Source organism: Hemibagrus wyckioides, linkage group LG13 (assembly GCF_019097595.1).
Source record: "Hemibagrus wyckioides isolate EC202008001 linkage group LG13, SWU_Hwy_1.0, whole genome shotgun sequence".
Taxonomy (NCBI): domain Eukaryota; kingdom Metazoa; phylum Chordata; class Actinopteri; order Siluriformes; family Bagridae; genus Hemibagrus; species Hemibagrus wyckioides.
Genome location: NC_080722.1, coordinates 9,861,605 through 9,876,879, shown reverse-complemented (window position 1 = coordinate 9,876,879; position 15,275 = coordinate 9,861,605). Strand labels below are relative to the sequence as shown.

The 15,275-nt window shown below is 40.0% G+C and overlaps 1 protein-coding gene across 2 annotated transcripts; it reads right to left on the bottom strand.

Annotated features, from left to right (window-relative positions):
• Nucleotides 1–1,684: 1,684 nt before the first annotated feature.
• fbxo11b (F-box protein 11b) lies at nt 1,685–13,635 on the bottom strand. Of its 2 annotated transcripts, XM_058406783.1 has the most exons (23): nt 13,293–13,635; nt 11,332–11,391; nt 10,633–10,760; nt 10,097–10,178; nt 9,411–9,555; nt 8,840–8,969; nt 8,611–8,694; nt 8,381–8,513; nt 8,169–8,275; nt 7,968–8,079; nt 7,762–7,868; nt 6,309–6,446; nt 6,003–6,220; nt 5,585–5,765; nt 5,312–5,434; nt 5,140–5,225; nt 4,938–5,014; nt 4,591–4,734; nt 4,368–4,478; nt 4,155–4,262; nt 3,958–4,066; nt 3,756–3,854; nt 1,685–3,615 (listed from the first exon to the last, which is right to left on the bottom strand). In XM_058406783.1, exons 3-23 carry the CDS (start codon nt 10,738–10,740, stop codon nt 3,486–3,488), a joined length of 2,532 nt encoding a protein of 843 aa, XP_058262766.1. In that variant the 5' UTR covers nt 10,741–10,760; nt 11,332–11,391; nt 13,293–13,635; the 3' UTR covers nt 1,685–3,485. The 2 variants fall into 2 exon arrangements, with proteins under 2 accessions (XP_058262766.1, XP_058262765.1); XM_058406782.1 differs by lacking the exon at nt 11,332–11,391.
• Between the last annotated feature and the right edge of the window lie 1,640 nt (nt 13,636–15,275).

The window sequence follows — 15,275 nt, the reverse complement described above, 5'->3', positions numbered from 1 at the left end:
TAAGTTTGGTCTTCCAGGCTAAATGTTTCATGGTTTCTGTTAATATTAACCACATAAAGGGTAGTGGTAGTGCAATGGCTATGATGTTGAGACTACTGCTCGATAGGTTGTGAGTTCCAAATCCTACTGATGGACCCTTGAGCAAAGAAGGCCCTTCACCCTCACCTGCTCAGTTGTAGAAATACAAGTTGCTCTGGATAAGGGTGTTGCTGTAACCCTTATGCTGTGAATGTAAACATACTGTATTAAATTTGACCAAAAAATTGTGTATAATCAGCAGATATAGAGACGTTTGAGCACACGTTCTGACCAACTCTGAAGAGCCGCACAAACACACTAACCGGTTTAATATCCAATCCACTATGCCACTAGAGCACACATTCGCAGATAAGCGGCTCAAGGCCAGGAGTATGTGCAAACAATACATGTTTTCATTCAATCAAGCATGAGTCCTGGCTGTTAGTAATGTACATACATCAAATTGAATGCCACAACAAAGTAAAATGTTGATGCACATCTTAGAATGCCAACTCTGGTACATAAATTTCTCACAGTATGATTAGAAAATATCCAGTGATCCTGTTTGTTTTTTTTACCTCATTGGAGTTGCTTAATGTCGAAGTTTAGTAAGAGATTAAATGGTTTTAATAACTCTCATATGAAAAGGTGCTGAATCAGAAGTGGTGCTAATATTTCCAATATGTCCCGTCCTTTTTGAGTCATTAAGGTCACACACCACAGACCCATGATGGATCAGGGTTCCGAAAATTGTTCAAGCACAATTGTTAGTGAGAGAAAACTTTAAATACCGAGTCAAGCATCATGTTTTTTCAGTAACAAAATTAAAAGAAAATTAGTCATTAATCATCCTAATCATCATAAAACAGGCCAGTGGTGGAAAAAATCAGCCAAGACAATTCCAGCATGTTCTACCTTGATCGTAACTTTATAATAAATACTGATAGTACGCGTGTCTTAAGAATGACTAACACACCACCGTCAAGCTGCTCTCGGTCAACACAGGCTCTGTTGTAGAATTTGAAGGGCCCTTATTTAGCTTGTTTGCGCAGAGAACACCCATATTTACCTGAGTATAGAGGAAAGCCTGGGCTTTATGAATTGAGTCAATAATGACCTAGATGTCTTATCAGTGACGGGATAAAAACCCTCCGAGCCAAGCTGCAGTAAAATTCCCCACTAGTGCGGAGCATTGCGGATTTAAGGACTTTGCTCTCACAATATTTGCTTGGCGTACAAAGACAGCTCAGCGTATTGGCTACTTGCAGCCAGGCCACACCTGTAATCATTAAAGTGCTAGCTTTTACAGTATTTAACACTGAGCTATGTTTATCAAGCTCTTAAAGACAGACCATTGGTGTTTTTTTAAAATGTTTACAACTTTGTGTTGATAGGCATAAATACACATACATGGAAGAATGGCAGTAAGGAAGCAATAAGCCAAAGGTTGATAAAAACCACATAACCCAGATCTGCAGTAGGCAACAGAATATTAGATGTTCACAATAGGTCTAAAAAGAGTTTTTTAAAGTTTTAAAAATGATATATTAAAAGTTAAATAAAAATTAAAAACATATAAGGAAATACCCATTTGACAATAACCTCTTAAAATATGTGGAAAGATTTGATCCCAAATTTGTAAATTCACACAAATAAAGCAATGAGCCGTGATCTAATAAAGTTTATTTTCTTAAAAATGACCAGTTTCCTTTTTGTTTTGTTTTCTAGGAAATTAAACCCTTTTTGAATTCACACTAGCATCTACATAATGGTTATTGAATACTTCACAATATATTAAGTCTAGATGTTATGGTACATGCATACAATTGCGGCAGCATGAGAAGCCACAGTCACCACATTACACAGAGATGGGGATGAAGAGAGGGGCAAAAAGACAATGAGGCCGTAGAGACTTGTGTTTCAGCTTCGAAGAGGCCAGGGCCTTAAATCATGGCAAACTCCAGCAATGCTTTTCAATTATACTCATCACTCCAAAAAAAAAAGAGAAAGAAAAAAAAAGAAAAAAAAAAAGAAAAAAAAAAGAAAAAGAGGCACATAATGGGTCATGGGCCAAAACAAAAGAATATATTCTATTAAAACTGGGAGATATACTCATCACTGTCCATGAAAATTCTCTGGACAAGAATAAAAGCGCAAGTGAAGCAGGACTTCACATAAACATTAATAAATGTTTGTGTTCATAAACACTTCCATTTCCTCTTGGGACCTTATTTGCACTTTAAAGTCTGGTTAGAAATCACTTTTCCAAATGTTTATGCAGACAAAAAAAAAAAAAGGCAGGGAAATGTCCCTGTTTGTCTAAATGGCAGTGAAAGGTGAAGCAAACATTGTGAGCTGGGGGACCACACGTAGGCTTTATAAGAGTCACAGCCAGAGGAAAGTTTATAAAAAGGCAAAAATAAATAATAAAAAGAAAAAACCCACCACACAATGACGACTGCTTCACACCTTGCCTATCGAAAACCATAGCTGGAGGACATTGTAGTGTTTTCCAAATTTTTTTTTTTTCTTTTTCACTATTCCTCTTTCACAGAAAGAATTTATATGCTGAGACACAGTATGATTACAAGCCTAACATGCGCTAACGAAAATATTAATAACAATAATAATTATAATATATAATAAAATAAAAGACATTCAAATACTGTAAGATTTTTGCTTGAAAATACAAAACTACATGAGAAAGCATTAAAATCATATTTGTTGATCAGAATAACATTAATGTTTAAAAAAAAAAAAAAAGAAAAGAAAGAAAGGGGAAAAAAAAAAAAAAGCAAGTGCTAACCACATTTTTTTTCAATTTTTTATACCATACATATAACCAGCAAATCTGTTACCTAGAAACAGTTGCCAAGGAAGCCATGTCATCATGGCTCTCCCTCTTATCCAGGCAGCGTCTCTGGGGGAGGGGGTGATGGCTGTGTGTTTCTGGCCACTGTTACGCCTGTACAAAACTGCAAAAGAACTTCACCTGAACCTGCACGCATCAGAGACTGCACAGGCTTATCGGTTTTGGACATTTCCATCGTTCTTCTGCTGAAAGTTGGTGCCACGGTCGTCTATTCTCTTAATCTCCAGAATCCTGAGTCAACATATTGCTTCTCTGTGCAGCTCTTAACTCTTCCAAAGCTTTAGTCAACTATTAACTCTTTGCAGATTGAGAGCGAAGTGAAAATGAACAGGGAATCTCTCGCATCCGCTTGCATCAGAACCCTTTTAGCAATATAGAGACATCTCTATCCAGAAAACAGGCAGAGATCCAAAGGAGTCCCATGTCTCCACTCAAAATGGTTTCCTTTACCATACAATTTATTCAAGTCTAAAAAGTTTGTTGTCCTGTCGCATTGTATGCAGAGTCTTTCTAAGACCAGAGTTATAGAAGCTCTCGCGTTATAGGACAGGATAAATTAAAGACCAGGGTGCTGAGATGGAGAGCAGGCTGAACCTCAGTTGTGTTGTAATGTGTTAGACTCTATAGGAGGTGCCGAGTCATACAGAGTGTCCGTGTCATGTGTCGGCTCTCCGGCTAACGTGCAAGGGTTTGACAGCGTTCCCGCACCACAGTCACAGAAAAACCTATATGGATGAGATCAGACATGCCTGAATTAGTTGACAGATAAAAAGAACTGTAGAATTCAGATAAGCTTAGATCCTTTTTAGCAAATGAGTGCTTTAATAAGAATCTGCATTATGAACAATTCATCTATTGGACTAACCTATCATGTCGTATAAACTCAACATCATGCCCTTGGTGGCACTTCTTAATACAGTTCACACAGATTGCATTTCTGTCTGTTGTGTTACAGGTGTGGCACCTGAAGCAGAAGGAAAGAAAAAGGAAATTAGATTAATATACAGTAAAAATTTTAAATTCCAGGCTTTGTCTCAATGAGGTGATCACCACACCAGTTACTGTACCTGTAAAAGTCGTGCATGGGATAGCTGGTGTAACTGGAAATCTTGTACAGGCACTGACCTCTGCTCACAGCTTTCTCTATGGCATCCTGATTGTTCATGATTTTGTTGTCTGAAAGATTGACAAGGAACGGCTGCATTAGAGGCCACCGAGCAAAAACAGATGAACAGCAGTTATGGAGTTCAATAAAAATAATTACCTTTCATTGTGACATTGACACCAGAGGCAAGAAACAGCCCTCCAAATCTGTTATTGAATATTTGATTGCCTTCTAAAGTTGCTGTGGCATGGTTTGTTATCTCAATACCTATACGGAAGAAATGATAAATACGTGACTGATATCACAACAGGGTCTGTCACATGATTACTAGTAAACAAAATGATTTGGTAAAGTGTACAATAGCCAACTGACCAGCAGCAAAGCCATCGAATATTCGGTTCTTCCGCAATACTGGGTGACTGTTAGTACTAATGAGGACACCAGCCTGGGCATTTCTGAAGATGTCATTTTCCTCCAACAATCCTGCAGGCAGAAACATTTATAGCATTTCCTAAACCCATGATCATAGATCACAATGGTCCAGCACATTGCTGTTAATTTGCATTTGTAAAGACTCCAATTTCTTTAGCCTCACCCCTTCCGCCGTTGAATATGCAGATACCACCATCACGGCCATCATGGATCTTGTTCCTGCGTAGGGTGGGGTTGCTGTCTGTCTTGATCCATACTCCAGCCATGGCATTGTCAAATATCTCATTGTCCTCAATGAAGCCCAACCCTGAGGGGAAAAAAAAAAGGTCATAAATGTTAAAAGCTGGTCTTCTGTATTGCAAGCAGATCCATAATCCAGAAATAGTTGTTTTAGCTGCATGATGGCCATAATGCCTCCAAAAGAGAGAGGAAAAAAAGGACTGGCCAGATTGGGCTCAGAGTGCCATTAAGTGTGGAATGGAGGAGGGAGGTGCCACATAATTAACTTACCAGAGTTGTAAACAAGAATGCCTCCATTCTGCCCTCCCCAGATTTTGTTTCGTCTAATCTTAGGGTTGCTTCCAGTTCTGTGTCAAGACAAAAAGGATTGGATACGTTAAAGGTATACAGTTCACACAAATATTTGGAACAGATGCATTCTTCACAACACATGCACAAACCCACTGATATCTTCAGTGACCAAGTACCCTACCTGATTTGTACACCAGAGTACATGTGGTTATAGATATCATTATCTTCCAATACGCCATGACCATTATCATAGAAATACACTCCAACCTATAAACAGAAACCACTCAGAATGATGATAATAAAGCACAAAATAAAGTAAAACATGAGATGTAAAAGGTGAAGTCTCTCCCAACCTGTTTGCCACTGTGTATTCTGTTCCGCCTGAGCACCGGCGTGCTCCCTGTGGTCACCCACACTCCTGCCAGAGTGTTGCTATATACTTCATTCTCCTCAATAACACCTTGGCCCTTCTCATGCTACAAACACATGAAAGTATTGCATACATCATTAGTCAATGCCACAAAACATTCCCGAAACATAATTATAGCCATTTTGTAACAATCAGCATTACAGATTGATTTAACTAAGAGGATGCTGGTATTTTTATAGATAAATTATCTACTCACCACATAGATTCCTCCATGCTGTCCATCATGTATCTTGTTGTGTCTGACTATAGGGCAGCTGTTGGTTCGGATCTGAATGCCAGCCAGGGCATTTCCATAAATATCATTGCCCTCTATGAGACCTCTGCCATCACCAAATATGTAAACGCCCCCTTGGTTTCCATTGAAGATGGCATTACCCCTGAAGGAAAAATACAACACACAACTGAGCAACTGTAGTCCTGTAAAGTTAAGGCAAAAATAAGTATATGTAGTGAAGCCTTTATTTAATCTGAATACAAGTCAGAACACCAAACTACAGTGAGTTTTGAACACCTACAGAACAAACCAACCACACAACTCTGATAACAACCTTGTCTCAAAGTTTCACACCTCCACAAGGAGAAAGATATAGACCAGACTGATAAGGAACACTAACCTAATGGTGGGGTCACTGTTTGATGTGATCCACACACCAGCGAAGTTATTGGCGTAGATCTTATTCTCTATGAACTGGCCCCGGCCCTTCTCGTGGACATAGATGCCTCCTGTTTGGCCATGGTGAATTTCACAGCGCACCACCGTGGGGTTGGCATACGCCTTTACCTCAAAACCTGCAATTCTGTTTCTATGGATGTTGCAGCTCTCAAAGTAGCCCTGTAGAGGGAGACAAAAAACAAGTTTTCACTTAATGGCTGGTAAAGAGCAATGAGATCATAAAGTCAAAATGGAGCATTGATCCTACCATGCCATGGTCAAATGTGAACACGCCAACATCTCTGCCATGATGGATATGGTTCCTCCTGATGATGGGGTTGCCATGGTTTTTCACCCAGATTCCCGCTAATGCATTGTTGGAGATTTCATTATCTTCATAAATGCCCTAGAAATGTCAAACAAACCCAATTATGCCAGCTCTCTATTGTTGGCCCAAGCACATCTTACCATTGTAAAAGTGCTCATTATACCATATAACCAGATGTTGTTTTGCTGATATTTAGAAGTAATGCCTCTTATGACTCAGAAAATGCTGAATGCATTGCATGAATATCATTGTAAGCACTGGCTTTTAAAAACAGTGATCATATGTAAACACCCCCACACACACAGTCATGTGTTACCTCACAGGAGCAATACATTAGGTGTCTCCAGCTACATTAGATAACCTTCAGTGTTGTCTAGTTATAATAGGTGTAGGTGTAAGCTCATGAGTCCACAAGAGGGCCCCCTTGCACAAAAAGCAAAGAGAGTAAATATTGCAGTCATTTAGAAGTCTGGCAAAGACACCACCAGACTTGAGACTTCACCACACTAACACTGTTAACTGTGAAAATGAACACAAAACAATACATTATTACTAGCTTTAACTTCTGTATCCAAACACAGGACAAGGTGGTCCTGTTGTGTAGCCAAATTTGTGTCAAACTACACTATACAGTACCACATCAGGGAAGCACATGTGTACCCATCTTATTTCAGCACACTTAAACCATATGGGGCATTATGTACATTCATGCACAGTTAGTTTTGTATGACATTTAGATGGTAGACTTTTAGTTCATATGTATCTCTACACCTCATATTTAAGTTCCATGCAGTTGAACACCTCTGCTTCAAAACAGAATACAAGATTTAATTAAACATTTCAACCCTGACTTAAAAGAAAACATTAACTATTTCCAACGATCTCAAAGATGCCATTAGTTATCGTCAATGCTCAATTCAAAGTTTGACTCCAGGATCCAGAATACAATGCAGTAACACACCAGTTTCCCTGTGTTTGATCAGGGGTGTAGTGAATAAACAGCTCGCTAAGCTAGTTAGTGATCTATAAGATGACAAGCTCAGTGGTGTTAGGCATGTACTATAAAGCATTAAAGTTGAAGCTTTGTAATAATGTCAGTCTGAGCCAGAGTCTACAGAGGAGGAGATGGGTGATCTTTATGCAAAAATGAAGCATGGGCTAATACCCACTGCCATCTGCATCAGTTCTAAGATCCTAGATGTTTTTTTCTCTCATGCAGGCGGCCAGAAACAAATATCAAAGAGAACACACAAACACAGCTAGCATGAACATTACATATACCACTGCACAGTTATTACAAGTAATATGCAAGTTGTTTAGTGTGGGTTTTCAATTTGATGAAATATAGACACACAATTATAGTGAACCAGCTTTGCATTGATCTGGCTCTTACCTGCGCATGATCAGTGATGTAGAGCCCCACATTTTCACAATCACTGATGTTGCAGTGCTTGATGGTGGGACATGCACCTTGACCACTGACACACACTGCCGACCCCACTGAATAAAACACAGGGAGAACCTCCATGATGTATAGCACGTAGAACAGTGAAGCCCAAGCAGCAGAGAGAGAGAGAGAGAGAGAGATTGTGATGTTACCTGTGCAGGTGCTGCGGATAATGCAGTGGTCAATATTCGGGCTGCAGTTCACTGTGATCTCCAGGCAGTGGTGTGCATTGTGATGCTGAGCTGATTTATCATCAGGGTTGAACTGTGTGTACAAAACCAAATAATTAGGCACCCTGTCACCACAGTTTAACTGAGCAGAATAAAAACTTGGAAGGGATATGCAAGACTCACCCTAATGGTCATGTAACCTACATATGCATCTTCTGAACCCTCCATAAACACAAATGTTGAATCTCTAGTGTTCTCAATGACAACTTTATCAGCTACTTTTCCAGGAGCTGTTCAAAGAGGAGAAAATATTTTAAATCCATTAATCTGGGGGGGAAAAAAAAAATAAAATACTGCAATGTATTTGGATCCCTCTTGTTAAAAACCAGACTCACCTGCACCGATCATTGTAATGGGAGACTCGATGTAGATCCACTCATCTGTGTAGATTCCAGAATGAACAAATATTAGCCCATCAAAGTGGGCCTCTTGAACTCCTCCCAATGCATCCTCAATGGTGTCATAGTACTGTAAACCAGACCAAAATATTAGGCTCGGTGTAAGAATTGGGTAAGCAAGCTATCTGTCTAGTAAGAAACACCAGAAAATGGAAACAATTTCATACCAGCATATTCTCTCTGCCTTTGTATCTGGCTGGATTGCTGTAAAAATGTTCTGCGAAGCCAGGCTTTACATGTGCACCTTTATACTGTAAAGAAAGACAAACGAATGAATCCATACTCGCAAAATAATGAAAGCAACATGTTCCCTGTTTAATTGCGACTCAAATGGCAGCTGTAGATCCCTCTCCTTTTTTAAAGAATGCCCAGGAACATTTAACAAGGCGCTCATACCAGCTGCTGAAAGCTTTCCTTCCATGGGTTAGGCTGCTCATATTCTTCAGGGTTTATCTGATAGAATTTCCCTGGCTCTGGATGCATCATGGGTCTTGTGTATTCAAACACCTCCATGTACAATCTCTTCCTGTGGTACACATCAAAGAACGCACAAATGAGCTGGAACTTCAATAATAAATAAACCCTCCAATAAAGCTCTTTATAGACAAGCCAAAATATTAGCTGGATAATAAAAATCATGCTTTATTGTATAAACAATTTACAGTAACCCATGACTATTTTTTACACATTTAATTCAAATTAGTACTGTAGAGTATAAACATTAATATTCCTGCGATCACACTAATCTCATGATTCAACACCCTCAGACACTCATCTGGAACATCATACTGCAACAGAAAATGTGATTTGTCTGTTGGATTATTTTCATATTTCTGCATAATCAGTGCTAAATTGATATCATGTAGTAAGTTAAATACAAATGAGCAAGAATGATTCTTATTTAAGAAGAAAACGCTGAAGATTACCTAAAGAAAAAACACTAGATAGTACAAAATTGATTGCTTACCAGAGAATAGGGTCATTAGCTAGCTCACTAAAGCGCTTGCAGACACAAGCAGCCTGGCACAGATCTTGCTCTAGCAAGTAAGAAAAAATCTTCAGGACCACCTCATCTGGAAGCTTTTCTTGGAGATACTGTTCTGCTGGGGAAGCTAGAGGAGAGGACAGGGGGGAAAAAATTAAACCAGAGTGCTACTGCTGTCCTTTTATTGTCCTACATCATTTATGCTAATGTAGAACAACTGACATGCCTACGATCTATGAAATTCAAATGAGACATGCACATGAAACAGAAAGAGAGCAGTCCACAGCTTAACGTTGTTAAAACCACTGAGCTTCAAGCAGTCACAAAACTGCAAAATGAACAAAACTACAGGGACCGGCATTTCCCAGGATTCACGATTACAAATCTGCACCTGTATTAAAGCACATTCTTTCATGGAAACAATATCTAACCTGACAGTAAGACGGTATTTTGTTATTTAGCATTTGGGAAAGCACAGAAGCATTTAACCATAGATGAAAGAAACTATGGTCATTTGAAGATAAGCTGCATACCTGCCTTTAGCTGTTTATTATCTATGAGCTAAAGACATTGTTCAGGTATGCATCCCTTGTCAAATGTCCATAAAATGGGCGTCTCTGTCTATATTTTCAGAGCAGTGAGAAGCCATTGTGGGTTTCATCACTCACCTGGAAGGTCTTGGGACTTTCCTGACACTCGGGCACGTTTTGCTCTGTGACCAAAGGTTTCTGTCGCTGAAGTGGAGGCTCCCTGCAAACAGGAATGTAAAGACAATCTGAAATCACTGCTGACACTTAATGTTCAAATCACTTACTAGCTCTCCCAATTAGATACTATACTTTATGTTCAGCTCCAAATGTGTTCTGATTTTTAACCATGATATTTCTTTTCTATAAATAAAAAACATAATACACTTCTGCATTAATGTATGCTTCACTGTTGTGATTTAAAGAAATAATTTCTCTTCACTCACTGGTAAGTCTGTGTACGTTTATACAATTGCACTCTGCTATCCACAGTTTGATTTACACACATCCCTCAGCTATAGCTATATGCAAGTGCAAAGCCAAGTAAGTCTAAGATTTCACAGAAGAAATTGTGGTATTTCATTTCATTGTGTCTTTTACTGTGTTTAAAAGAGCAGATACAACTGAACTAATGCATATGTAACATGTGATGTCATTTCCCCCAGTAGATTTTTTACCTCCATACTGCTTTTTGTGGGACACGCGGTTCTCTTAGGCAACAAGGACTTTCTGCGGAGTTGGTATGGACTGTTTTGAGCTCCTGGACCAGATTCTTCTGCAACCATATCTGCAGGGACGTCCTCATCTGCAAAGAGGAGGGACAAAAGAAGAAAAACCTCAATCAGCTTTGCATTTCACATTTCACCGTAGGACCTCTCACCCTAAACAGCTATGCTGTATAATTATAGTATATTTTCCCCTTTCTGAGTGATTTCAGTGGGAAAATGTTGCCTGGGGGTGAGTGACCCCTTTTATAATGCTGTCCTCCTGGGGAAAACACTGCAACCAAACTCACAGTGACTGAGATGCCCACTAAAAAGTCAAAACTAGATTAGCTAGATCAGAGCAGGACAGACGTGTAAAAATAGATACACACTCGCAGGAATATCATCCGAGGCCTACAACAACAACAACAACAAAAAAAAACAAAAAAAAAAACACGGATCTTAATGCAAAGGGCTACAGAATCGCATTTTTTCATCTGCAGAGGCACACTTAATGCTCTATGTACCTTAAGTAATCATCTGCAAATCAGGACTATTAATCAAATTCTGTCTTGACTTCAATAAGCAGGGTTTTTTTTTTTTGCATTTGCTACTAACCTGTACTGCAGAATCACTACCTGTTCATCACCTGTGTGTGAAGGCCCTACCTACCTGGTGTACTGATCACCTGAGAGGTCTACAGTCTGTTCCTCCCTACTGCACATTTGGTACCTGGAGACAACATCCAAAATTTTAAGATAAATGATGCTCTAGTCTTTGTACTGCCACTGGAAATAACTCTTATCCTCGGATACCTATTTCAGGCAGACCTAATCTTTGGCAAATGGTGACAAGATGTTCAAATGTTAACTGTTCTCTGCTTCAGAGAAGTACAGTGGGTTTTGCAATACTTAAAAGTCCCTAGTCTTCTCTAAAAAGCAACATGTTGGTAGATTTTCAGCTACATGTATGACATTGTGTAGGATATATTTTAGTATTTGATTTGCATATTTAGATGTGTGACTAAACTGTATGTCAAACTGAATGAATGAACACCTGCATGGTGGAACAAAACCAGTATGGCATTAACAGTATAGTATTAATACTGGCATTATGCATATCGATCTATTTAGATATCTAGATGGATAACTACCAAAACTGAGTCCCTGACAACATCTGATATCCGGTCTATACCCTTGCAGTAAACCAGCCTAGGCTCTGCAAGCTTCTGTTGCCAAGTTATGTGAAACATCACAGTCATGATAACATACTTTAGTATGGTTTATGCCTTTTGTTGGGCAAGTGAACACCAAATATTCACCAAAAAACACAACAAAAAAAACAGCCAATTCAAGACCAACCCAATGTTCAGACGTGATAGTCTTCACTGTTGGATGAAGTTGTCCTTTTTTAAAAGAGCATAAAAGGTGATTTTATTTATCATATGGGAAAACACAGGCACTAAAGACAGTGTGCTTATTATTAATAAAGGACTATGAATTACTGGAAATAGTAAAAAAAAGGCAAACAACTGAATGATCAGCTCAACATACCACTTGAAATCATCCAACAATAAAAAATGCCTGACAACCCCAATACAAAGAGCAACAATACCCACAGAGGTTTACCTTCCCGGTTACGTGGTTGTGGGTAACCAAAGCCACCAAACCCCCACCAGACGAGGATCCATGTTGGATGAAAAGGGTTAAAGCGATGCTTTCTGATCACCACATCAAGTAGTCAATGGCTGCAAGCAAACCAAGGCCTTGTCGACCGAGATGTTTAGTGAAACCATGGCGTTTCCAGTTAGCTACCTACTGTTGACATGAACCTTAATATCAACACTGGCCGGCTTGACAGTTACCCAACATAAACAAATGCAATCCTGAAATACGAGCAATTTTTTCACACCGCTTCAATGTGAACCCAACTGCGTAGTTGCTGGTGGCTAGTTAGCTTAATTACTCGCCGAGCTAGCTAGCTACTGTGTAATCTGTTTGAAATAAAACAACAGTGAAATTCAAACAATGCTGCGAGACCCGGTAGTTACAGGTTTACACGTACACACCGCCCTCGCTTCCTCCTTTTCTGTAACACTGATCGGGAGATTTTGTTTGCCTGACAAGCTTGACGGTGGGTAGATAGATAAATAGTTAGCTAGCAAACTAGCTAGTTAGCATTAGCTATTACTACATATACAACCCCCCCTCCAAAATGGCAGCCCACCGGCTAGCTAGCTAACCAGCTGCGCAACGCAGATTTAATGTCCAAAACACAGGGTTTCGTTATGTTGCCCGAACAATTCAATATTTTGTTTAGTATACATGTCCAAAACTGTCTATCGGGCGCCGTTTATTTAATTGAACGCCCACCAACTTAACAACGAGTCTACAGTTTTAGCTCTAATCCCAGTGTTAGCCGAGAAGCTAATATTTGTAAGCCTAAACAAAGCGCGGCCTGGCCTGGCCTGTATGGCGCGGTCTATATAAGCCTCGACGTTTCCTGCCGAAGCGTCTCACTTCTCGAGGCGTTGAAAGAAGCGACTGATGTAAAAACACGCCGCCGCAATTGCGTGAAAAGATAATAAAACGACGATATCGTCGTTATCTGGTGGCGTGTTCAGCGCGTCTCACCTCTTTCACCGTTGTTCCTCTCGGGCTGCACCGGGCGCGGCCTCGATACTCGCCTGGGTCTTCTGTTGGTCGCTCTGACGGAGTTCATTTGGCGAGTTGATTTTTTTGTTTGTTTCAAAAACTCACAACGCTTTCCTCTAACGTGCCGCTGCCGTCGTTAACATGGGGGTCTTCGGTTTCAAATCGACCAACTCAAAGGCGTAAATACTTGAATTTTCGCTGACGGAGAGCTAGTTTTTTTCGGGGTGTTGGGACAGCTCCCCCTGTGCTGCTCGGTGCTGGAGCTCGGTGTCTCTCTCTCGCGCAGGAGGAGCCATTAACGCTAACGCACTCATAGACAGCGCGCGCGCGCACACGAGAACGAAGAGAAGGAGGGGGAGGACATCACAAGGGATCCCTCTATTCACCAATGAGGCACACGCACACACTGCATCCGCTCACGCTCCAAATTACACCGTGCATCCTCTATCCGTCTTCTGTAGCCTCCTAATAAACGTCTCTAAATATCTCAGAAGGTATGGGCATCGCGTTATTCTCAATACACTCGAGGCACGATAACGTGATCGCCCAAACACGTATGCATACGTGATTTAAATCAAATATTGTTAACCTTACAGAGCTGGGCGATATGATAATGTTATACCGATACCGCGATATTCTAGCATCAAGGTCCACTTGTCTGAATTATGAGGTGTGAATTTTTATTAATTAATTTTTTTACATGATAACAGGTATTCTATTATCTGTAATTATCTCCCCATTATATACTTTTAAAAATGTTGTTACTTAATTTATTCAAATTTATTCATCAGGCAGAAATACATCCAGAACAAGGCACTAATACACACAGACATTAACGCCTAGGAGCAATTTAGGGAAGCAACTCAAGGAACTCTAAGGAAGCCCACTCAGGACACAAAAATGTACTCAAAACTCTGTACTCCAAACACTAACCAAGTTCAGGATCAAATCTGGGACACTGGAGCTGTGAGGTGGCCGTGGTACCTACAGCAGCATATTTTCACTACAGCCCTATTTTTGTCAGATAGTTTAATTTTCAGTGCATAATTAGATGTTCTGTAAATGTGAGAAAAAAAATCTAACTTGTTGGAGCTTGTTTAACAATGTCTCAGTAAAAGTGCAATATATATATATATATATATATATATATATATATATATATATATATATATATATATATATATATATACACCACACATACACCCTAGATATATGTATACATGTACACTGATCAGCCATAACATTATGAGCACTGATCGATGAAGTAAATAACACTGATTATCTCCTCATCATGGCACCTGTTAGTGGGTGGGATATATTAGGCAGCAAGTGAACATTTTGTCCTCAGAGTTGATGACTAGAAGCAGGAAAAATGAGCGAGCGTAAGGATTTGAGCGAGTTTGACAAGGGCCAAATTGTGATGACTAGACCACTGGATCAGAGCATCTCCAAAACTGCAGCACTTGTGGAGTGTTCCCGGTCTGCAGTGGTCAGTATCAATCAAAAGTGGTCCAAGGAAGGAACAGTGGTGAACCAGCAACAGGGTCATGGGCAGCCAAGGCTCACTGATGCACATGAGAAGCAAAGACTGGCCCGTGTGATCCGATCTGTTGCTCAAAACGCTGAACAAATTAATGCTGATTCTGATAGAAAGGTGTCAGAATACACAGTGCATCTCAGTTTGTTGCGTATGGGGCTATATAGCCACAGACCAGTCAGGATGTCCATGCTGACCCCAGTGCCGAAAGCGGCAACAATGGGCATGTGATCATCAGAACTGAACCATGGATCAATGGAAGAAGTTGGCCTGGTCTGATGAATCACATTTTCTTCGGAGAAAGGCTAGCTGACGAAGGCAGTGTCATGCTTTGGGCAATGTTCTGCTGGGAAACCTTGGGTCCTGCCATCTATGTGGATGTTACTTTGACATGTACCACCTACGTAAGCATTGTTACAGGCCAT